A 24,111-nucleotide genomic window follows, 5' to 3' on the forward strand; every position below is an offset into this window, starting at 1 on the left:
ACTGGCCTTTCTAGCATGATGGTCTCAGCATAGTTGGACTTCTTTTCTTACAGGATGAGTAGTTTTGCTGAGAGCAAGGGTTCAAAGAGAACCAGTCTCTGTCTAAAGCAGCCTGGGAAATCACAGAGGAGCCATATGTATAGTCCAGATTCCAGGGGAGGAGAATTGGGCTCTACTTCTTGATGGAGCAGTGGCAAGGTCACATTGTAGAAGAGCATGTAGGATAGGAAATGCTCTTGGGCCACATGTGCAAGTATAGTCTGACACTGGAGTCTAGCCGGAAATCTGCATTCTTTCTTTATTGCCTCTGAAGAACCAAGACAACTACATAGCTTCTTTCTTTAAGAACTTTGAATCAATTGTATAAATAACATTTGGCTGGGGCAAAAACTGCCCTCAACCAACACATGGCTTTAATGATTAGTCGCTTGTATGGGATTACTCTAGATTTGGAATCAAATGACCTCAAAAACTTAACCTGTCTACAAAATAGAGAACGTTTTTCTCTCTATATATTCAACCTTAGGTCATTTTTGGATTATAGTCTCAAATGATCAAGGATCAAACTGATTAAGAATCTGAACTCTTAATTTGCTACTTCATGATAAAATTTTAGCCTTTCTTAGAAGGTTTTGTATGAGTCTGACAAGATGGTTTGTACATGAACACTAAAATGTAACAATTCCATACAGGAGCCAAGTTTTGTAGTGCTAGAAAGGTATGAGAATTGCAGGGATGTTTTTTGTTTGCTTGTTTTTTCATTACTTTAATAACATGATTCTTCTCTTGATAATTGCCCATATGTTGAGTCACAGAATCACAGCACATTTGGAGTAGAAAAGATTTTAAAAAATAATCCTGCCCGATTAAATTTATTGCATGGACAAGAAAAATAAGGCAAGACAGAATATTAAAGACTCAATAGAGAGATTGTACTTAGCCATAGTATTTTTGCAGGGTGGGTTTTCAGAATTTCCAGTAATATTGCAGATAACTATCTCTTGGTATTTGAAGGATTGTTGAATACTATCATGTATGGAATTTTCGATGAAGAAGTTAAGGACTGCATGTGAAACAGCTGTCTACTTTTTAGAAGATTATTTATCATCCAAGATTTGATTTCCCATAGATTTGATTTCCCATAGATTTGATTTCCCATAGATTTGATTTCCCATAGATTTTTGATTTCCCATAGAATTTAAAGAGTCTTCAAATAGACTCACTGTTGACAAGTCCATTAAGTTTTAGATGTTTTTTATCATCAAATTTTACATTGTTACCGTGGCTAGTCCTTAAAAATCAATGAAAACTTCTTTTTCTTTAAGTTTCTCTATGATAGGGTTCTTTAAAACAACTGCTTGATTTTAAGTTGAAAAACACTTCCAAAAGTCTGTGGAAGCCAGCCATGTAAGTTTCTTAACTTGATTATATGCATATAAATTTCACTGGATCAACTTATTACTGCATTCTGACTTTATTTTTTTTTTAAAGATACATTTATTTATCAAGAGACTGATTTTTCCTATCAACTTATTACTGCATTCTGGGGGACTTCCCTGGTGACACAGTGGTTAAGAATCAGCCTGCCTATGCAGGGGACACAGGTTCGCTCCCTGGTCCGGGAAGATCCCACATGCTGCGGAGCAACTAAGCCCATGCGCCACAATTACTGAGCCTGCGCACCACAACTACTGAAGCCCATGCGCCCTAGAGCCCACATGCCACAACTACTGAGCCCGTGTGCTGCAACTACTGAAGCCTGCGCGCCTAGAGCCCATGCTTCACAACAAGAGAAGCCACCACAATGAGAAGCCCGCGCACTGCAATGAAGAGTAGCCCCCGCTCGCTGCAACTAGAGAAAGCCCACACGCAGCAGTGGATTCCCAACACAGCCAAAAAATAAATAAAGATTAAAACAAAAACAAAAAACAATTATTATTGCGTTCTGGCTTTATTTTTTTTTTTTAAGATACACTTATTTATGAGACAGATTTTTCCTTAAGCAGAATTTCATCCTCACATGTCAAAGGCATGGACAGTTAAATCTTACCAGTCTTTTTAAAGTATTGGATCATCTCCCTTGAAAATTAGACAAGGACACCTTCCTTACCCTTTTTTGCTCCTATATTTGTTTGGGATTTTGAGACATAAGTAGACCATCAATTTTCTGTTCTATTGTAGTCTTGCCTTTGGCACCAAAGACTCCTATTAATAAAACAAAACAAAACTAAACAAACAATAACCCCTACAAAAATGAAGCATCCATGGTTTCCAGAAAACCAGGAAAAAAATATCTAGATCATTTTTATCTCTACCAGCTTATTAACTGTTGTGAGATTTAAAATGATAGTTTTAATGAGCCATGTTTCAAGATAAGGTCACAAATATTGATCGTCTTTTCAAAATATATGCGTATTAGGCAAAAAGATGTTAAAAAAATAGAAGTTGGGACTCCGAGTCACATATTCTCTATGCATGAAAAGGCACATCCACAAAAGGACTCAAATTTCCATCAGAAGGAGTTTTATTTCTGTCATGTTTTATGGTCCTGAAACCAAATGTTCATCATAATGCATAGTGCTTTGTGAAGGCAACCTGGAGTCTTTTCCTAGCACTAGTAGGTGACTTAAAGAGAGATAGAAATGTCCCAGGAGGCCTTTTTCTATCTTCTCGTATGTATCCAAGTAGTTAACTTCATTGACACATATTCATTGATTTCCTAGCAGGGAGTAAGCATTGTCCTGGTACAAAATCAGCTAGTCGTTCTGGTGGTGAGAGCAAGGTGATGAATGAAAGTTTCTTTTAAACAAATTAATGAAATAATACAAATGTACGAAGTACTATAAAGGAGGAAATAAATATAAATTCACCTTCTGCAGGGGGGTAGAAGAAGGGCTCTCATCTAAAGAAGCTTGCTAACAGGGAACTGGTGGGGGCACTAGCTTGCCAAATTTATCCCTCCATATTTACTGGGGGGTGTTTTAATACTGATCGTGGGTGACTGGCTGGCTGCCTTCCATCTGCTCTTTATTATTAGCTACACTAAACCCATCACAAAAGCTTTTTAGTTGCTTAGAGGCAGGTCACCCACTCCTAGTCTTGGCATGGGTTTTCTTTTCGTTTTTCCAAATAACCAAGTTTTCCAAATTGTAACCTTCTTAGGTTTTTTCCAAAGAGTAGAGAAGAACAATGTTTGATGTAACAAACACATCACAAGTTTATATATGTACTATGATTAGGAATTACTATTGAGAAATACCAGTACCCATTAGATAATACTAGTTACCATCAAATGCTAACGAAATCTTTAATATAATACTTGGTAAGAAACAGCAGCCATTAGCAGTGATGGTGTCTTTCTTTTTTGTCTAAATACTGAAACATACTTTAATAGCAGGGCTTTGGCTAAGCAGTGTATACAATGGTTTTATTTGGGGAAAAAAACACTATGTTATGGTGTTTAGATGATAAATTACATTTCCCCAAATTTTCTGTGATAGAATTCTGTGAAGCAGCTAAAGTGCCCCTTTATTTGTAAAGAAAAAAGTATGTGTGTTCTTCAAACATCAACACAAAACAACTCAGAAGTCTTGAATGAAATTATCATGGATTGAAAATTAATAACCTGTTTGGCACTCTTGGACCCCCAGAATTTTCCAAAATTTTGGTAAAATTGACCTGCACTTTGGTCATTAAAATTGTTGCATTATGTATTTGGATGGTTACCTGGGGTAATTTATGTGCTTAAAATCAGGTTGGCGCTGTATTTCTGACACATTTTTTTATCCATAAATGGGCCTAAAGAGTGAGACTTAAATCATATTGTTGCCAACTTAACATGGGTTTTATAGTAGGTGCTTCTCTGACATTCCACTTGACTGTGTGCAGCTCGGTGTACACAGTGTCTATACTGTTTGTCATTTTATGAAAGACGTAGTTGTTTGCCATAAATATTTGTTTGCATGTGAATGTTAGTTTTGATATTAGTTGTTTGAAAAAGGAGATGGTCATTTTAATTATTGAAATTAGAATCCGGATTCTTCTTTTGGCTGCCTTTGCTTGTGTCTGTATCCCATGGAACAGTGGAAAATTAACGCAATGCTGACGGATTTAGGTCAGGATGCAACTTAGCCAAGAAAACTAAGTTTAAACTCACTCACAAATGATTCCGATTTTCCACTTCATCTGCCACATGCAGAGTAACTTTAAGGAGAACTTGTGGATGGCTTGTGAGATAGCGTCAAGATGACAGAAAAGATTACTCTTCTAGGTTGAGTAGTGAATGATTTTGATTACAGTTATGGATATCATTTTGGTGAATATTCTTTTGGAGAATCCAAAGGTAAAAATATAAGTGCCTTTCTGGCACATTTCAGTGTGATTATAAAAGTTATGAAAATCAATATTTTACTTTCTGATGAGAATTATAGGAATAGTGAGAATTGTGCATTAAAATATTAGAATACACTCGGGGAAGTACCACCCACTCCTGCTGTGGGACTTGAATTTATAAGGTTAAAAATGTATTTCTTCATTGCTTTTTAATTATATCTAATTTCCTAGAAGAAGTGACAATTGTGTGCTCAAGGATTTACATACAGTAGAACTAATCTCAGCGTATAAACAATACCTGCAGAGGTAAATAAATTAGCCAGTGTCTGATGAGTTAAAGGTTTTGAAATGAGACGGGTGGAGGAAAGCTTTAGGCACTGGTGTGGTACACTGACCTTCGCTCAAAAGTGTGGAAAATGTATCATTTAGATTTTGCTTTTCCTGAAAATCGGAAGTAAATTTTGACCGTGAATTCCCCAAGGGAATGTGAATTCTCCAATTTGGCAGTTATAATGTGGCCCATAGAATTTTCATAATGCAGTAGCAATTTCAGGCCAGTCTCATGTATTAGATTGTAAAGTAAGTCAGCACAATTCTGCAGAATACTAAAGCATTTATAGACATTGGAAACTGTGGCACCCGCTAATAAAAATACTTAGAAAGAGGATTTGAATTTAGTTCCTGAGTTGCACATTAATGTTGGACTTGATGTTTTGACATATGGACTGCCCAATTTTTGTTCTGTAGCTGCGGGGGAAAGTATAACATTGTGTGTTTGTCTTTTATCTATATATATTTATTTATTTTAATTATTTTTTTCCTTTTTTCTTTTATCTTTTTTCTGTTAGAGAAAGCTGTCATAGGGAAGCACATACTTATCTTTAGCCTTGGCTTTTGTAGGTACAGTTCCAATGCATCCGGTGTGTCACTGTGTCAGTTTTGCCAAAATACTCTTAAGTGGAACCTGACAGATACTATGCCAGCCTCATTTCAGGTTTCATTTCCGGATCCAAAACATCCCTCCCAGCCCACTTGAGACCTAACCAGTTTATGGACCAAGGTTGTACATTATTTCCTCCAAACCTATTATCACTTGTTCTCTCAGGTCTTAGAAACCAAACTCAGATTTCAAATCAGGTGGCCCAACTTTGAACAATGAGCAGTTTTACTTGTGCAGAGCACTGCAGTGTGTAAAACAGAACCATGGCCACTGATGTTCTGCAGAGCTGGTTTACGTTCACTGCTCCACTACAGTATCAGTATATCATTTATAGAAATGTATAAAACTAATGCCGAGTAATAAATCTCTAAGGACTCTTAACACTTCATCTGATTAAATACTGTGAGGGCTATAAAATTGGGGGACTAAGATTGATATAGAAATTAACAAATTATGAGAACTTAAAATGATTTTTTTTTGAAGAAATGGAGCTGAAAATTGAGAATTTTATGACATTTTGTTTTGCAAACACTGAATATGGGATAGCAAGTATTTGTGGCATGCAAACCTTCTAATGGAAAAAACGATTCATGTATAGTTTTCCAGTCATTTATTATAGTATTAATGTAAAATTGCCCGAGTCCTGTAGTATATAGCAAAATATTTTATATGTATATATTCTTGTTAAATCTACATTTGGTAGATAAGTAAATACATGTCTTTGTAAACATGAATCCCAGCCTATTATTTTAATGGCCATTAGTAGGTATCTATAAAAGTATTTTTGACTTGTTTTATTCCCCATCTCCTAGTCTTGTTCAGTAAGAAAGAGGAAAATGGTATCAGACCTATCTGCATAGTCCCTGGCTTTAACTCATCTGTGAGGCAGGTCCTAATATTTGGACAGTGGATTCTGTTGCTGTTTACTGAAAGAGACACAATGCCACGTGCACTGTTCTCAGCTCCAATGTGCCTAGTGCTGAACCTTGAAAACTACCCTGAGCCTCCTTGACTATGGTAGCCATTTCAAACTGCTTTTTCAGCTTACTGATTGATGTTCAACTGGTCAGCGAGTTAAAGCTTTGGTCCTGGGCAACCTGCCCAAGTGAATCATTCCAAATGGGTATAATGACAGCAATCCCGAAACTTGGCACCGTCCACCAGAGATATAGCCTCAATACTTCAGTCTAAGCCCCAGCTTCTGGCCAGGACAGTGGCAGACATATGTGGCCCAATTCTAGTCTCTGGGAAAATAAAATGGCTTTTCTGTTTGAGCAGGCATAGCTATGGTTGTGGACCAAAGGGAAGGGTAGCAATATCATAACTGTGGAGATGCTGGTGACTGGTGCTCCTTTTTGACTTTATGTCTAAAGTGACTTTCTCATTAGCCACAGCCTCAATACTTAAAATTAAATACAGGACATATAGAAGAAAATCAGAACTGGTTGTATTCATCTACTTTTTAGAACTATTTCCTTTGCTACAAGAGGTTCCCCTCCTAATTAGGTTCTAGTCCCTTTTAATACTTGTTATTCTCCTGTAGCTTCTATTGCATTTTATTGGCTTTCGGTATGAAATAAAGTATTACTATTTTAAGGAAATTCAACATGTGAAATTAGGATTTTTTTTTTGCAGTTTTCTATTGTTATGCTGGATATGCATCACTTTCCACTCCTGTATTACTCATTAATCAAATTGACTTCATTATGAAATTATTATTGTCTGAGAGGCCTTTACCTAAAAGAAAATTCAACATTTTAAAATGGTACATGAGGACTTCCTTGCGGGGCGCAGTAGTTAAGAATCCCCCTGCCAGTGCAGGGGACACGGGTTTGATCCCTGGTCTGGGAAGATCCCACATGCCGAGGAGCAACTAAGCCTGTGTGCCACAACTACTGAGCCTGTGCTCTAGAGCCCACGAGCCACAACTACTGAGCCCATGTGCCACAACTACTGAAGCCCATGTGCCTAGAGCCCATGCTCTGCAAGAGAAGCCACTGCAATGAGAAGCCTGCGCACTGCAATGAAGAGTAGCCCCCCTGCTCACAGCAACGAAGACCCAATGCAGCCAAAAATAAATAAATAAATTAAAAAAAAACACATTCTATCAATCAATCAATAGATAGATGATAGACAGATAGATATAGATATAGATATAGATATAGATATAGATATAGATGAGGTATAGACCAGGGGTCAGCAAACTATTGCCTGACAGACCACCACTTGTTTTTGTAGATAAAGTTTTATTGGGACACAACCATGCTCCTTTTATTTACATACTGCCTAGGGCTGTTTTCACACAACACGGCAGACTTGAGTAGTTGCAACAGAGACCATGACTCACAAAGCCGAAAATATTTAATATCTGGCCCTTTAGAGGGAAAGTTTGCCAATTTTTTTCTTAGTCTTGTTCTTTACAAAATGCAAATAAATACATATATTTTAGCTATTCTTTGAGGATATTTAAAGTAGAGAAAATTGATCAAAATTCCTGTTTTATTTTGGATTGAAAAGTAGAAATAGTCAAATGTATGGCATTTTATGCCTTTTGGGCTATGTGAAAGAGCTGATTGGAAAAAAGCAATCTTGTGCTTTTATTTTTAAGATATTTTTAAAGTGAGTGAATAAGTTGTATCTTGATTTAAACAAAATTGATACTTTCAAAATTCTTATTCATTTAAAATAAATTGGAGTAAGTTGCTAAAAGCAATACTCATTTTATGAAAGTAATACTCCAACAAGAAAATGTTCAGCATTGGCTCTTAAAGCCTCCAGGAATTTGATTGATGTCTGGATGGATTGATTTTATTATTTTTTTTTTGTACCTCAAACATTTAGATATAATGAAAATTTGATTTATTATTCAGAAATTTCAACTTATAACTTTTCAGAAGGATTTTTATTATGTTAAAGTGCAATAAAATTGTGCTATGCATAAACTTTTTCAAAAAAATTTAGAGACTTCCAAATGTAAGGATTGTTCTTTTGTTTTTTTAATTCAAAGCTACATGCTTTTATGGAACAACAACAAAAAAACCCCACAGTATGGCTATCCTTTTAAACTCTAGTTGAAAGCCAGATATACTTTTGTTTGAAGTTATATTGCTTTGTTACAAATAGATGGCATAAAAAAATGCTCTCCACTTTCTTGTGATTCATCTTTATATTTTAAGGAGTATGGACTTGTTCTGTTTTCTCCCTTGTTTGTTTGTTTATTGAATGCTGTGCGAGTTCTAGTTCAGTGCCAGCTGTATTTCCAGAATTTATTACGAGGAGAGGATGCGGAAGAGGATGCTTGAGGCAGGGTTATACAAGTGTGAATAAAAGAAGGAAATCTTAGGGCATTGTAGGTTCCTCTACTTGTCCCTTATCCTGCAGTGGTAAAGAGTGCACTTTGGGAGCTGTCTGGAGGGATAATTTCAGAGTGCAGCATCAAAATATCATGAGTTCTTGACTTTGGATAGACTGCATTGCAATTTAACCATGGGTTAAAGTCTATTTTTATTTCTTGCACATACATTAAAGTGAGGACCAGAAGAGGCAGCCTGGGACTTTGAAACAAAACCCACGAAAGAATGTTCTCCACAGTGTCATTTTCTGTGATGCTTCCTAAGCTGGATAGTGCTTTTATATATTCACTTTACTTCTTAGAGAACATTCTACTCTTATAAAATGGAAAATGGGCCAGTTTTGTGTCATACTCTTTCTAAATCTTTATTTTATAAGAAATAACAAATACATTTCAGTGAGGTTTCGGTTTCATTCAGGGCATGGGAGACTCAAAGTATCTGTACAGAAGCCTGCACATAGTAAGTGGTTAGTATATGCTTACTGTTAACGCGTGTGAATGAAGAAAGGAGCCAAGGAGCCACTTAGAGTCCATTCTGGCACCCTGGGAATACTTACTTTCAGAAACCATCCCTATGGTGGTAAATACAACAGTAAGATTAGAATGAAAGGAAAGAGAAGAGGAAAAAACAAACAACAAATCTTCCTGATGCTAATTTGCTGGGGGAGTTGTTTTAGTTGGGGGCGGGGGAGGGAGAGAAAGGCAATTAAAAAGTTGGGTTTTTCGTGTGTGTGTGCAAAGGAAGGCTTTCTAAGAAAGCACAGCAATAAAAAAAAGAGTATGTACTACAGCCACATGCATCAACGTGGTTGAATATCAGAGACATAAAAGCCAGACAGAAAATAAATACAGACTTAAAAGCCAGACATCAAAGAATTGATACCATTTATATAAAGTTTAAGAAAAGGCAAATCTAATACGTAAATAATGTTGGTTCGTACGTAGCCTGGGTAGAAGGGTGATAATTGACTCGGGAGGGGCATGAGGGAACTTTCTGGGTGATAGAAATGTTCTCTATCTTAATCTGGGTGGTGGTTACGTGGGTGTGTAAATATACATGAAATTCATCAAGTCCTCTACTTTCTATACTTATGATTTGTGAACTTTACAGTTCAATAGAAAATTAAATAATAATAATAATGACAATAGGTTGTGCAGGGGGCACCAATTTAGCATGAATGCTTAATAGAGTCCTTGGAAGAAAAGCATGGCAAACCTGTGGTCTAAAAACTGTGCTTAGCGAAGATTTCAAGGTGGGTCTGGAAGGATAAGTGAGATTTGGGTACATGGATAAAAAAGATTTTAAAAAAAACCCAACTGTGTTTAGCTTAGTGTAGGAGACTTTTCTGAATAAGGACATTTGTAGTAATTTTTGTTGCAAAACATCTCAAATCCCAAAGGATGCTTGGTATGCAGTAAAATCACGTCTATTTAGCTGCAGCAAGGTGACTGCGGCTGAGCATAGTGTACTGCTTGAAAAAAGCAATGCCTTTCTTTTTTCTTTCCAGATTGGCAGATTGCTACTCTGGCTTTACTCTTGGGCGGTGCTGCCATCATTCTCATTGCATTCCTGGTGGGTTTGATTTCCATCTGCGTGGGATCTCGAAGGCGCTTCTACAGACCTGTTGCTGTCATGCTTTTTGCAGCAGGTAAATATATTCATTACTTTCAAACATTAAAGTTTCATGAACCTTTCTACCATCCTCCCTTCTCATGCAGAAACAGTAATGTGGCTGCTGTATTACCTACAGATCAAGAGGCATTTGTTATATTTTAAGGTAAATTGGCTACAGGTTTATCATAGTATCAGTTTTCAATGTGTTAAGCATTTCACAGAGCACAGTGGCAATTTCTAAACTTCGAACTAAAACACGAATAAATAATGGCTCTTGACAAGGGCTGTTGCCTTAGGAATTGCAGCAGATGTGTTTACCAACAGTCTTTCTTCACATCCAGTATTTTTTTCCTCCTTTTACTGCCCCCTTGGTGATCTTAAGGCAAAATTGTTTTTTTCTGACATAAAACTGAAAAAAAATTCCAATATGTGTACTCTTAAAGGTATAAATCTGTTTTGAAATAAACATGGTTATACTGAAAAATCATAATGTTTAACGTGACCCGTCAGACAACTCAATCGTTTGAGTTCAATGGCATATTCATTAATTTAGCAACCCATCTTTCTATGAAGCACAGCTTGGATTAAAATATCAACCCAGGTAAAATGGAACTTTTACTAAAAGTCAGGGAGCTATTTAGAAAAGGGGCTTATAAGACTAAAAGCCCAGTACATTATTTGATATGAATTTAAGTTTCATTTATAAGGATCTCCTTAAATATTCTTATAAATGACTGAAACTGAAATATTCTTGTTGGTGCCTTCAATTTATCCTGTCAGTCATATCTGATTTGAAGACTGCAAAATAAGCCCCTGTGACTGTCAACAATGAAGACACTGAGAGAACCATCTAGCCTGTTAGATGGATTTTTTAAAGCTGTTTAAAGATGGGAATAGATGAAATTTCTCAGGATTTGAAGGGTCATTTGGTCTAAAATTATAAAATCAGAAGTGTTCTGCTGCCCCCTGCTGTTTGTGTTCATCTTCTTATACCCATGAAGACTGGTCAGAATGCAAGGGTCATAAAAACAACGGTCCACAGGGCTGAAAGAATGTAGAAATAGATCTAATTAAAATCTCTTAAGTGATGTGCTCAAGATCACATAGTAGTTACTGGTGGACCTGGGGCTAGGAGGCTACTGAATCCTAAACGGGTGGTTCATTCACTACTGGATCCCTCATTCATTCATTCACTCTTTATTGGGTACCTATTATGGACTGGACATTATATTGAGACACCTATAAAACTGGCTAAATAGCATGACAGATACTTTCTAATAGAGTAGAAAACACTATTACAAAAAATATTTTGAAGTCTTAGGCGGTGGCCACAATATCATTATATTGTTGATCTCATGTAATAAAGGTCTCTATTGTGAATAATTTAGTATAACATGAAGATTCTCCTAAAGATTCCATCATTCTGCAGTTTATTTCTCAGTTCATGGATTTGCCACGCCTCTTTTCCTATTTTTACAATGAAATAACTTAGATATTTTAATTATAGTATAAGTTTATCTTTGCAGCTAGGATTTATTAACATAGTGATTAGAGTCAATTATAATAGAATTTCTTGATAAATTGTTCTGAAATGATATACAGTTCTTTAAAACTGGAATTATGTTTTGAATAATTTTTAGAATACTCATATTTCTGATTTATGAAGATATAGAGACAGTCTAGACATTCTCTTATAAATATCCAGTATTATTGTGCTACCTAGTTACTATCCCATTTAGCCTTTAACTTACTCTATAATGGCATATGCAGAATCTATAAAGAAATCTGTTGTTTAAAGCACCTATTATAAACATTCTTACAGAAATAACTGGAAGTTCCAGTTTTTTCTTAAAAAGTTCTATAGTTTTTCCCAAGTATAGCAAAATTTGTGAAAATGTGAAAATAAGCACTGGTTGTAACAGAAAACATATTGTAAATGAGTATAAGTTAAAGGTAATGGATTTGGTCAAAAAAAGATTTTGATTTAACTCTCGCTGCCACAAATATTAGTAAATTATAAAATAACGAGACGAATCCCTAAAGCAACATTCATACAGTATTATTCTACCTGCCGAGACCGAAAATGAGCATTATACTGCTACATTTTAAAACTGTACATGTGCTGAGATTTAATTTTACTCATTCTCTTTTGAGACTGCTTATGGAAGCTTTTCTTGAAATAACCATTAGTTTAGCGTTCACTTTGCATATAAGCAAGGTAAAACTTACTGGTTATTTGAAACATGTCATGAAAAAATTTCTCTCTCCCATCTGCAAAAGCCATTAAAGAGTTGCCTGTAGCTGACTTCTGGAAAAGATATTTATTAAACATAATAATCCATTTATGATTTGGATGTAAGATTAACAAAGTTGGAAAATCTGCCTACTTGAAACAATGCTAGCTAAAAATCATGGTTGTTTATCTTGCTTGCTTCTTAGGAAACATACTTATTCGAGTGGTTGGCTTGTCTCACCAGTTTAGTGATTCTTTGTAAATGTGTATTTGGGACTATTTTCCCTTTTTACTCATCCTGGTCTGCTTGAAAATGGTCTGTATTTCTCCACTTTTCTCACAATATTTTCTTCTCCAAATAATATTAGGCTTTATCTTGGTATTCACACACATAGGGAATGATACTTATCTCAACTAAGAAATATTCTTTTTTTTTTTGCTTCTGCTGAAACTTGCAGTACATAAAATCAAAACAGACATAGCACTACCACTTGGAAACATTTCTACGCAGAACTACATCATTAATTCAGTACCATATGCAGTGCCTGGTACTCTGGGGCACTCAGTAAATAGCTGAGTGAATGATGGAAAGAAGACTGAGGAATGTGGTTTATAATCTGATAGGGAAAAACAGGCATGAAAACAGCTAGCTAACTGTAATTTGTTTTTTCTTAAACCATTTCTCTGTTGGCAATTTATGAAGCAGCAAATTCCCTGTGACCACAAATCTAAGACCAAAACAGCTCAAAAAAGTAACAGTTGTAAAGATTATTTTTCATATATCCATATTTTCATTCATTTATTTAACAAATGTATGTTGGGTGCCTATAGTATGCAACTTCACTATCTTGGTGTTAGATAATATACTCTTAAAGGGTTTTTACTAAAAGCTGATGATTAAGTCTTATAAACACAGCCAGACAAATTTTAGAGGTTTTCTTGTCTTCTCTTTTTCTCTGAGGTCCTTGATTTAGGGTGGGTTTGCTACCTGCTTGAATAATTGCTAGAAGATCTAAGAGGCAGCCATCGCTGCAACCCATCTAAAACATTGTCCTATGTTCCACAACTCTTCTACCTTCGGTCCTACAAATTTAGACTTCAGAATAAGAAGTTATCTATAATGATACTGTTGATGATAATAATAATTAACTGAGCACCTACCATGTGTCATACTGCTAGACCTGTAGCACACTGCTATCTCTGCTATAACAGTCTTAAGATTAGGTATTTATTTTCCTCATATTATCAGTGAAGAAGCAGCCTCAGAAAGGTTAAGTAATTGTCTGGTGTTGTCCAGCTAGTAAGTTGCAGAGCCAGGGTTTCAATTCAGGGCAGCTCTCTAATTTGAGAGCCCAAGTGAGGTTTCAGGAGTTATCTGTACTTGGGTACATATAACACATAGAAAAATAAAAGCCGAATCAGCCTTGAATTTTTTTTTTTTTTTTTTTTTTTTGCGGTACGCGGGCCTCTCACTGTTGTGGACTCTCCCGTTGCAGAGCATAGGCTCCGGGCGCTCAGGCCCAGCGGCCATGGCTCACGGGCTCAGCCGCTCCGCGGCATGTGGGATCTTCCTGGACCGGGGCACCAACCCGTGTCCCCTGCATCAGCAGGCGGACTCCCAAACACTGCGCCACCAGGGAAGCCCCAGCCTTGAATTTTTAATTCAGCTGCCAACTGTGTACTGCAGTTGGAGTCCATCCTGTAACTCCAGTTACTCCATCTCTTGGGAGCAACACCTGAAGGATGGCAGCAACTCAAGGTGTCACAAAGACCACAAACTGATCAGTACAGCATGACTGAAACATAGTACATCATGAAAACTGTGCACATGTCCAGTACAGTTGACTATAGCATGTTTTTTATTGTGTAACTGACAATGACAGATAATGCATGAGGAGATTCTGATACCTGACATCTAGTTCTCACTAAAGACTTGGTGAAATTAGAGGGGTTGCCTTTTTCTGGGTCCTTTTCTCTTATTGTATGGTTTTGCAGATCTTTTTATGCCCCACTGGGACTTAGGATGATTGTTTCCTTTTTCTCCCCCATGGCCTTTAAGACAAGTTGCAGAAAAATCTGAGTCTTTCATAATTCAGATTTTAAATGACAGAATCCCCACTAATTGTATTATTGAGGATGTTCCTTTCTGTTATATCTGCAGAAAGCCTCCTCTAAATGATTATTTATGCAGAATGGGGATATTTTGGGAGGGGGTCCTGCACCTGCTTTCCATCTCTGATTAGAGGCTTGTGTATTGCAGCCCTCCTCTCCATCCTGTCAGGCACAAGGAGATGGCTGGAGGTATTTCAAGTCTAGATTTTGACAGAAAAATCAGTGTCCAGCTTATATTTCAAACTAAAAAGGAGTTCTATTCACAGATCTTTATCCATATCAAACTACCCTTTGGTTAGAACAGTTTACAGTATCACCATCAAAATTCATTTCATATGTACTGCTTAATTTTAAGTAGTTATAGATTAAATTAAAAAGGAGAGAAATTGATAGCTTCATGTTAACCTTTCATGGGCAAATGTTTTTTATTCTACAAATATTGTTTCCTTTATGTAAATTTGATATTTAGGGGACTTGGCTGGATAGTCCTATCAATTCTGTCTTTAAATTATCTTCTAAGTCTGTAGTTTCTTTTTATACACCACCATTACTGAGTTAGTTGAGGATATAACTCTTCCTCAAGTGCAACATCTCAGTTCCCAAATTTGAACTTCCCCCTAATTTATTTTTCTGTGGTAACGTCTGAGTTAAACTGTCTATGTGACTCCTTCCTTTCCCTTTCCTGGAATCCAGTTACTCAGTTTTTCTTTTATAGTCTTTACTTTCCCTGACCTTTCCCACTGATGTTACCTTAGTCATCACTGTGCACAGGAATCCATGCACTGACTAACCTCCTAGGGGCCTGTCCTCCTCCAGTCTCCTCCCTTTTAGGCTGTCTTGCATACAAACACATGAGATGTAGTTCTGAAATACAAATCTGGTCTTGTCACTTGTTCGTTTGGTTTCCCCAGAGGCAGAATCTGAAGCAAGGAATCAAGTGCAAGTACTTAATCTGGGAGGTAAAAGAAGGGATATGGAAAGAAAGTGAGACAGGGAAGAGAAGGCAGCCAATAAAGAGTACATTATCAAACCAGTGGTCACTGTAAGCACCTGGAGCTTAATCTTCCTGGAAAAATTTTGGAAACCAGTGCAGAACACACCCCTCAGAGTTACCTCACTGGAAGGACTAGGGAATTGGAGTATTTATAAAGCAAATGCTGATAGTCATTGGTAAGGGCTGTTGGTGATGATGGGGAAACAGCAATGGTAATTTCCCAGAACACTGTACCTGCCTCGGAGTCAGGCAAAGTAGCTTTTGTGGCCAGAGGAAAAGTCAGGCAAAGAAGTGCAGGTGCTGACAATCGAAAGTCAGGCTGACATATACTGAAATTATGAGGATGAGAGTATATGGAAAGCGTACCAACAGCATCTACAATTCAAATAACCTCTGAAATGTCTCCCTATAGAAACCAGTCTGTATTTTTATGACATGCTAATAAGTCTTTTATAGTCTAAACCAAACATCTCCATGTGACTGTGCCCTTCATTCTACCCATGTGAGTTTTCTATGGGCACAGCCTTTTATATCTCCAAGCTTTATGGAAACTGCTTCTTCTTCCTAGAGGTATTTTCATGTTTCTCTTCTGACCGAGTACTGTCCATCCTTCAAGAACCAGTTCAAATAGTGCTTCGTCTCTGAAGCCCTCCCTTCTTTCTGCAGGCAGAAGTGGTACTTGAAATATCATTAGAGCTCAATAAACATGATGAACGGATTATAAGTGAACATGCCTCTACTACTACTGTTGAACACATTTGTTTGTATCTGTGTGTCTGTCTCCACGATAGAGTATGAAATATCAGAGGACAAGGGCCGTGTCCTATCTGTCTTACCTCTTTCACCTAGAATGCAGTGGGCATCCAATAAATGTTTGTTGAAATATTGAAATATCCCCATGTTAGAAAATATTGACTATTTGAATATTGAATATTTTGAATATTTCAATATTGAAAACATTGAAAAATATCCCCTTAAAGAAAACTAGAAATAACACAAGAGCCTCTAAGTTCTTGTCATGTTTCTGTCTGCACAATTTCATGGCTGGTAGTTTTGTTGCCTCTTTTCCAAAAAGTAGGGAGGGGGAATAAAATGAACCTCAAATTCCCTTCAAATTCTAAAACGCTATACAACTTTACTTATGCCTCTGAGATAGAGCATAGAAAATACCACAGCCAATGCCTGTTATGTTTCATCGATTGGTGGTAAAGTAGAAACATAGTATGGTGTTATTTTCTTGAGTTCTGGACTCTAGGTGTGTTTGTTAGTTTCCTTTGCAGCATCTGTGAAAGGCAAGGAAACATTTTAACCTGCATCTATATATTATATTAAATGAAGAAAATTATTTACAAATGCAAGATTATATTTTTTTCTCAATTTTGCTATTACATGCATTTTTCTCAGTGATTCCAAAGGGATTAAAATAATTCAGAAGCATAAAGCATTTTAGGGTTATTTTCATCTGGCAAACAACACAATAAAGTTCCATCTCTAAGAAAGCTGCTCAAGAGAGAGAAGGAAGCCAATGGAGCCTAATGGAGTCGTGTTTCTACTTTTCCCACTAGAGGGAAACTATATCATTATATTATACCATGAAGACCAAATATTTGCTAAATAAAACACATTGAAATGAATATTAAAAGCAGGATAGGTGAACACCTCACTCCAGGAACTGGCTGATTCACAAAAGAAGCAGTATAATCCTTTTAGAATATAATTCAGATCAGTTTTTACTTCTCTGTTGACATTCCTCTTGCAGTTGCTCATCACATTTAGAATGAAATCCAGACCCCTGACCATGGTTCACAAGGCCATTCCTGAATGAGCCTCTGGCTGTCTTTTCTATCTCATCTCATGCTGTTCCCTTCCTTGCTCTCTGTACCGCTGTACTGCATCCACAGCATCCTTACTGATGTTCCACTGTACCCAGTGTGCTCCTGCATCAGTTTTGCACTGCCTGTGCCCTCTACCCAAGATCGCTCACTTCCCACTACATTGACCTACACCCCTCACTTCATTCAGGTCTGTGCTTTAATGACTCCTCCCCAGAGAGGCCTTCTTCAGCTCTCATCTAAAAGAGCAGCCTGCATCCCTCTGTCTTGTTTTCTTGCTTTCTTGTATTTTCACGTCTCTTAGCAATACCTGCCGTATTCTATATTTATTTACTGATAATGGTGTGCCTAGCCATGAGGGTAGCAACTTGTGTTACCAGTGCCTTAAACTGTGTCACTTTAGAAACATTCAAGTATTTGTTGAATGAGTAAATGAATTTTACTGTTTCTAATTCACATTCATATTTCAATCATATCCTGGCAAGATCAGTCATGATTTGACTAGTGACCAGAGTATAGAAACCAAAGGAGAAAAATGCTTTTCTTTTTAATTTACTTAGTAACTTTGGATTTTTTTTTTCTGTAGTTCATGGTTGATAGTAATTGACTTCTTGTTAGTTTTAAGACATTTAAAACATGAAAGCACCCTTTCCATCACAAAGGCACAGAGCCAGCCAGTTTTTAAATTAATACACATTTAGCACTTACTGGCTGGAAATAGAAGTGTGGATTATATAATATGCTGTTAATTGTTCTAACAACGACTTAAAACTTTTTCTGAGATTTTTAAACTATAAACAACGTGTGATTTCTGTTTTGAATGTTGAGAGATTCTCCTGTTATATGGACCTACTTATCCATCCACTGTCAGTAGTAATGTGGAAGTATGGTAGGCTAGTGCTGGCCCAGAGCAGTGTTGAGCTACATGGCAAAAATGTTTGGAATTCTTATATCTGCTTCCAGAAAGGTCATTTCACCCCTAGTCTGAGCGTTATCGAAAGTAATAATTTTGAGGAATCATGCCCCCTCATGAGTTTTCTGTAGTTCATCAGTCTTATGCCAGAGATAGATGACTGTTAATGTAGACTTTCTAGGAACATTAGTCATATTGGTATTAATGATATTTTACAGGTACTGAGAATAGATGAGAGTAGATTTTAAAGCAGGAAATTCCAGTTTAATTAAACACACTATCCATCCTCTTGCTGTTTTCAAAAAATGTAATAAGCTGTATCATTTTTACTGTGTCAAAGTTTATTCTTGTCTCCTACACCTTAATCATTCACATTTTTGGAATTTATGGTATTTTTAAGATGAGTTAAATAATAATTATTTTAACCCAAAATTTACGTTATATATCAGGGGTTGGTAAACTTTTTTTTTTTTATAAAAGGCCAGATAGTAAATACTTCTGGCTTTGTGAGCCACATGGTTTCTGTTGCAGCTACTCAACTGTGCCATGGTAGTGTGAACAGTACATAAATGAATGAGCCTGGCTGTGTTCCAGTATAACTTTTTTTCAAAAACAAAAAGCAGGCCAGATTTGGTAGTTTGCCAATCCCTGTCACATATTACTATATCTCAGATTTTTCAGGGTGAAGATTGTCTCTTGAGGGTGGAAGCCATCATATAGTAGAGAATAAGGCAGATGCATACCATAAATTCTCATTAAATTGATTTAAATAAAATAGAAGGGAATTTCCTGGTGGTCCAGTGGTTAGGACTCTGTGCTTCCACTGCAGGGGGCATGGGTTCAATCCCTGGTCGGGGATCCCACAAACCGTGCGGCGTGGCCAAAAAAAAAAGAAAAAGAAATTATATAATAGTTGATCCAATAGAAAGTTATGATTTTGAATGGAAGACATCACCTCATATATAATCCAGTGTCTCCCATATAAATATCCACTGGATAAATACCGACTGCATTTTAGATATTTTTTTAAAAAGCACCTCCCCCTTCCCGATTAACTGGTTTCTTTTATTTTATTAAGTATGACTCATCACATTTCCCCTTTAGCCCTGCCTAAGAACTAAGATTTAACTAAGAAGTAAGAGCTAAGTTTTGTGCCCTATTGTGGTAGACATCATTAACTTAGGTTTTCTAGTACGATTACCTCCCATGCCTTCATAGACTTAATTCTTTTTTGAAAGTAGGTGAGGAATAAATATATAATATATTTATACCTGTTATATCTAATAAGGGTGTAAGTTGGTGTGGCTTCTTGACAAAGATGACTTTTGAACCCATTTTAAAAGATGAGAGGTATGGACTGGATGAAAAGAAAAGAATAAAAATAGTTTTTGATCAGAGTAAGGACATCAAGGTAGGACTTGGAATATTGGGCTGAGTTAGATGATATTGAGAAGTGACAGCAACAAAAGCACATCTTGAATCACAGGTACACCGGTTTCATCAGTACAGATGAATTCAAAGTCCCCAATTTCTCAAGAGTATAAATAAATAACAAGGGTTTTTAGCTGCTATTTGGGGTCACTATTCTTGGGAAGCTATTTACAGGTGTTGTATAGTGAAACAGTTTAGCTAAACTAGTACTACTTGCCATAATAGTGATAATTATATATGTGTTTGTAAAGTGAGAACCATTATTTTGTATGCTCATATAAATTATATTACACTAATTATTTCATCAAATACTATTATAGTGATTTGCTAATTATTAATAGAGTAATTCTTACTGTACTGTGAAATAGTGTTAAACAGAAAAAGTTGTCAATATTTTAAAGTGTACCATCTAGAATAAGCAATGCTTCAAATTTTTTGGCTTTTTTGTTTATTTGATTAAAGTGTAATTCTCATACATATGTATATTTGTATATCATTTTATTTCCTGTAAATAACATTTTCCTAATTTTGATTTGCTTTTTTTTTAGTTGTTTTACAGGTTTGCAGCCTGGTCCTTTACCCAATCAAGTTCATTGAAACTGTGAGCTTGAAAATTTACCATGAGTTCAATTGGGGTTATGGCTTGGCCTGGGGTGCAACTATATTTTCGTTTGGGGGTGCCATCCTTTATTGCCTGAACCCTAAGAACTACGAAGACTACTACTAGAACCAATAGTCTAAAATTTTAAAAAAAATCAACCATCCAACAAAAGGATTACATCTGCATCTTTTCTAAGTCACTATTTTCTAAAACACTTGTGGAGCATCAAGCAGTTTGCTCAGTTGATTTAATATCTTTTGCCTTTTGGCTGTCAACATCATAACCAGCTTTTACATCCATTTTAGGGACCTGCACAAATTAAGAGAGCTGATTAGACATAGGCAAATGCTGCAAACTTCCAATATGTTCATGTCACATTTCTTGACAAGTGAAGGGTCTATATGACAGCAACCATTGTGAGAAACTAGTTGGAATGAGAAATGCCTGAATCTTCTATTGCCTGCAGGGGAGCAGCTGGCATAAGCAACGTTTAGAAGCTCCATTGTGCTGACAAGGATTCCTCTGTTAGAGTCCTTATCGCCTGCTTATCCCACCCAGTGACTACATTGGCCGTTGGTTATTTGCTTGAGTGAACTCTTGAAAAGTGAACTTCCCTTCAGCATCTAATGGGGGTTCTGAATGTAACTGGTTAATGATACATATTCCACCTTCAAGAATACTTGTTTTAAAGGGAGGTTATGCTTTGGCAATCAGCATCTCCCTGGGAAGGAAGTCAAGACTTGGAGACATGTGCTTTTCATTATGTGGTTAGAAATTTTGCCTCAGCCATATCTAGAATGAGGAAAAATTGAGTCTCTACTTTCCTTGGGGCAACTAGAAAGAAATATGCATGAGTTGCTTTTGTCCTAAGTACCCTTTAAATCACTTACCAAACATTACAGCAAACAGTTGTGCATATGTAACAAGCTTAAATATTTTTATAGAAGGTGAACCATTAGTATAAATGGTAATAAGTTATTCCCTAGCCCTACACATGCATTTGCCTTTTGCACATAAAATAAATGTTTGCTCTAGTGAAGTGATTTGAACACTAACCTTGTACACATTTTTAAGAGGCTTAGATCGGTATTCACACTTATTTACCATACAAAAGTGCATATACCCTAAAGCTTTTGCTCTATGTTCTCTACTGTTTCACTGGAAAGTGTTAATAGAATTGTATAAGAAGAAAAACTGAAATGGTGTTAATCTGAAAATTAATGATTCTTCTGTAAGCCCTGTAGTTCAAAAGAGAGTAGCAATTAGGATGATCATTTTGTTTAAAATTCATTAAAATAGAAGGCTGCTTTTTTTCCAAGTATTTTAAATGTCTTCATTAAAAAATAAAGGAATAGTGATAGATTTATATAAATGTCTAAATGTCAATAGAGGAGTAGAATTCATCTGGTTATCACCTGGTCCTCTGAAGTTAACTAATGGGCTAACTGATTTGTGCACACAATTATGATGGATTTATAGTAAGGGAATCATTTATTGACTGGTCAAATGGAAGGAACTATCAATAATAGGGAATAAGCTTGCAACGAGTCTTACACTGCAAACTTGTGTTAATCCTGTTTAATATACAAATTTGGTTAGTTTAATTGTAAACATATTTTTATATCAAATATACAGTTCTAATATAAAAATTATAAATAATTATTTTTGTTAACAAAGACACTATTTGGCCCTCTTGCAGAAAGAAGCATTGGAGAAATCATTTAAAATGTACCTGTGTTCTGTTATATTGCAAAATCTGTTAAGAGCAGGACCACATCAATAGTATTTAATAATTTGCTTTACCTCCCAAAGCAGAGTTCTGCTTTCAGCTTGTCTTAAGAACTGTTGCCAAAACAACAGGAAAAAAACAAAACTATTTTATTATTCAAAGGCTTAAAAAAACCCTCTTATCTTGTGACTTTTCTATGGAATCACAAAGTAAATTTGAAAAACCAGGCTTATTCTTATTTTAGCGATGACAGACAAAAATGATTAAATGCATCCTAGAGAGAAACCTTTATAAAAGTATATAATTCTGTATAGAATCATAAGAAACTATGAGTGGAAATTTTCCAGAAAGATATTACTATTATAGAATCTTTTGAAGCAATTTTCTTGAGAAATAGTAAAATCTGGGCCAGACTATCTTGCTGTTAATTGCATATTATCAGAGCAGCATGAGAAATAACGGTATTTGTTGGAAAGGGATTTCAGCTACTAAACACTCTTTACTGGGAGAGAATCTCTTTATTCCTGAATAATGGACAAACAGTACTTTGGTGCTGACATCAATGAGGCACTTTTCTTAGTCCTAGTAGAGGATGCAGTGTGCTGTTAGAACAATATCATATCTTGAGTCTTACAAAGTTTTCATTCTCTGTCAATATGAAAAGCTGGAAAGTGACAGAATATAGTATAAGCTAAGGCACACATATTTGCTGTTTACTGAGAAGTAGATTTCTTATATAACTTTTTTCCCCTTCCCAGTGAAGAGCCCTATGCTATATTTCTACCATCACTAATATTTGAAAGTGTTTCATTACTAACAAGTTCAATATAACATGAAAGTTGTCATTGCTCATCCAAAATACTGTTTTGTCTATCAGAATCAACACAAGTGAATTTTTCACTCACAATAACATTATGTCTTTGCAGCTTTAGGTTTGTTTAATGTTTTCTTACAAGCCAAACTATTAACTACAATCCCATTGTTTATCTTAGAGAGAGAGAGAGAGATATACATACATACATATAGCATAAAGTACTCAGCAGGGCTAGTTATTTGGATTTCTTGCACAACAATTTAGCTTTTTGTAAGTTCAACATGTAAATTTTAAAGACATAAATATAGAGAGACCTATGTGTTTGAAATATAAATGATATATATGGATTAGCATGTACCTGTATATTATTAAACATGCAATGAACTGACTGGTAAGTGACGTCTAATTGTATGGCTAGCAATGTAATTTATTCAGACTGTATTTTTGTACAGAGCAGCACACACTAACCTATGCCTCTGTGTCCTCTTTAATGCCTAAAACTGTGCCTAGAAATTTCATCTGTCTTAAAAAATAAAATATACTCCATGCTGTTTATGCTATTAGTTTCTCTACTGCTGTTATATATTTATTATTTTAAAATGTATGACATGTTTAATACTTAAATATGAATTCATGCTATTCTGGTTATTGTTTTTTTAACAGTCCTCTGGGGGGAACCTGTTTATCACTCCAGTGGTTTTGAGTTTGCAGTTTCACGATCAGTTCTTAATTTCATGATTTTTGTAGCTGACATGAAGTTATCTATGTGGAAAAAATAAAAATAAAAGTGGCTTCACTGATGTGGTTTGACTTTGTGTCTTCTCTACTGTGTGGACTCTTTAACAGGTTTCTAAATTACAAGTCTTCAGTTCATTTTCTCTTTTATAAAGTATATGTTATTTAGAAAACATAGCTTGATATGACATGTTCATTTTGTGTAAAAAATTTTTTAACTATATTTTGTTTCAAATTATCTCCCAAATCCTTTCTATCTTCTGCAGCTGAGTTATATGAACAATAAAAGAAAGAATATTAAGTGTCTTTTTTAACTTTCTATCTTAAAAGGCACAGAGAGGAGATATAGTGTAGGCGCTCCTTTTTCCTATTGTCTAATCACACAAGTAGAAAGAGGAGTAGTGAAGGGTTTGATACTCTATTTTGGTTTTTGTTTAGTTTTCAGTAGTTGCAAGGTATGTTAAAACAGGCTTTCCTG

The 24,111-nt window shown here is 35.9% G+C and overlaps 1 protein-coding gene across 1 annotated transcript in view; it reads left to right on the plus strand.

Annotated features, from left to right (window-relative positions):
* Positions 1-23,698, plus strand: part of TMEM47 (transmembrane protein 47) — a 29,206-nt gene extending 5,508 nt beyond the window's left edge. The window contains exons 2-3 of the mRNA XM_067723745.1: positions 10,133-10,273; positions 20,303-23,698. Of these exons, the coding sequence (XP_067579846.1) occupies positions 10,133-10,273; positions 20,303-20,481 (320 nt within the window). The 3' untranslated portion in view covers positions 20,482-23,698. The remainder of the gene's footprint in view (positions 1-10,132; positions 10,274-20,302) is intronic.
* The last annotated feature ends 413 nt before the right edge of the window (positions 23,699-24,111 follow it).

The sequence above is a fragment of the Pseudorca crassidens genome, chromosome X, assembly GCF_039906515.1.
Source record: "Pseudorca crassidens isolate mPseCra1 chromosome X, mPseCra1.hap1, whole genome shotgun sequence".
Taxonomy (NCBI): domain Eukaryota; kingdom Metazoa; phylum Chordata; class Mammalia; order Artiodactyla; family Delphinidae; genus Pseudorca; species Pseudorca crassidens.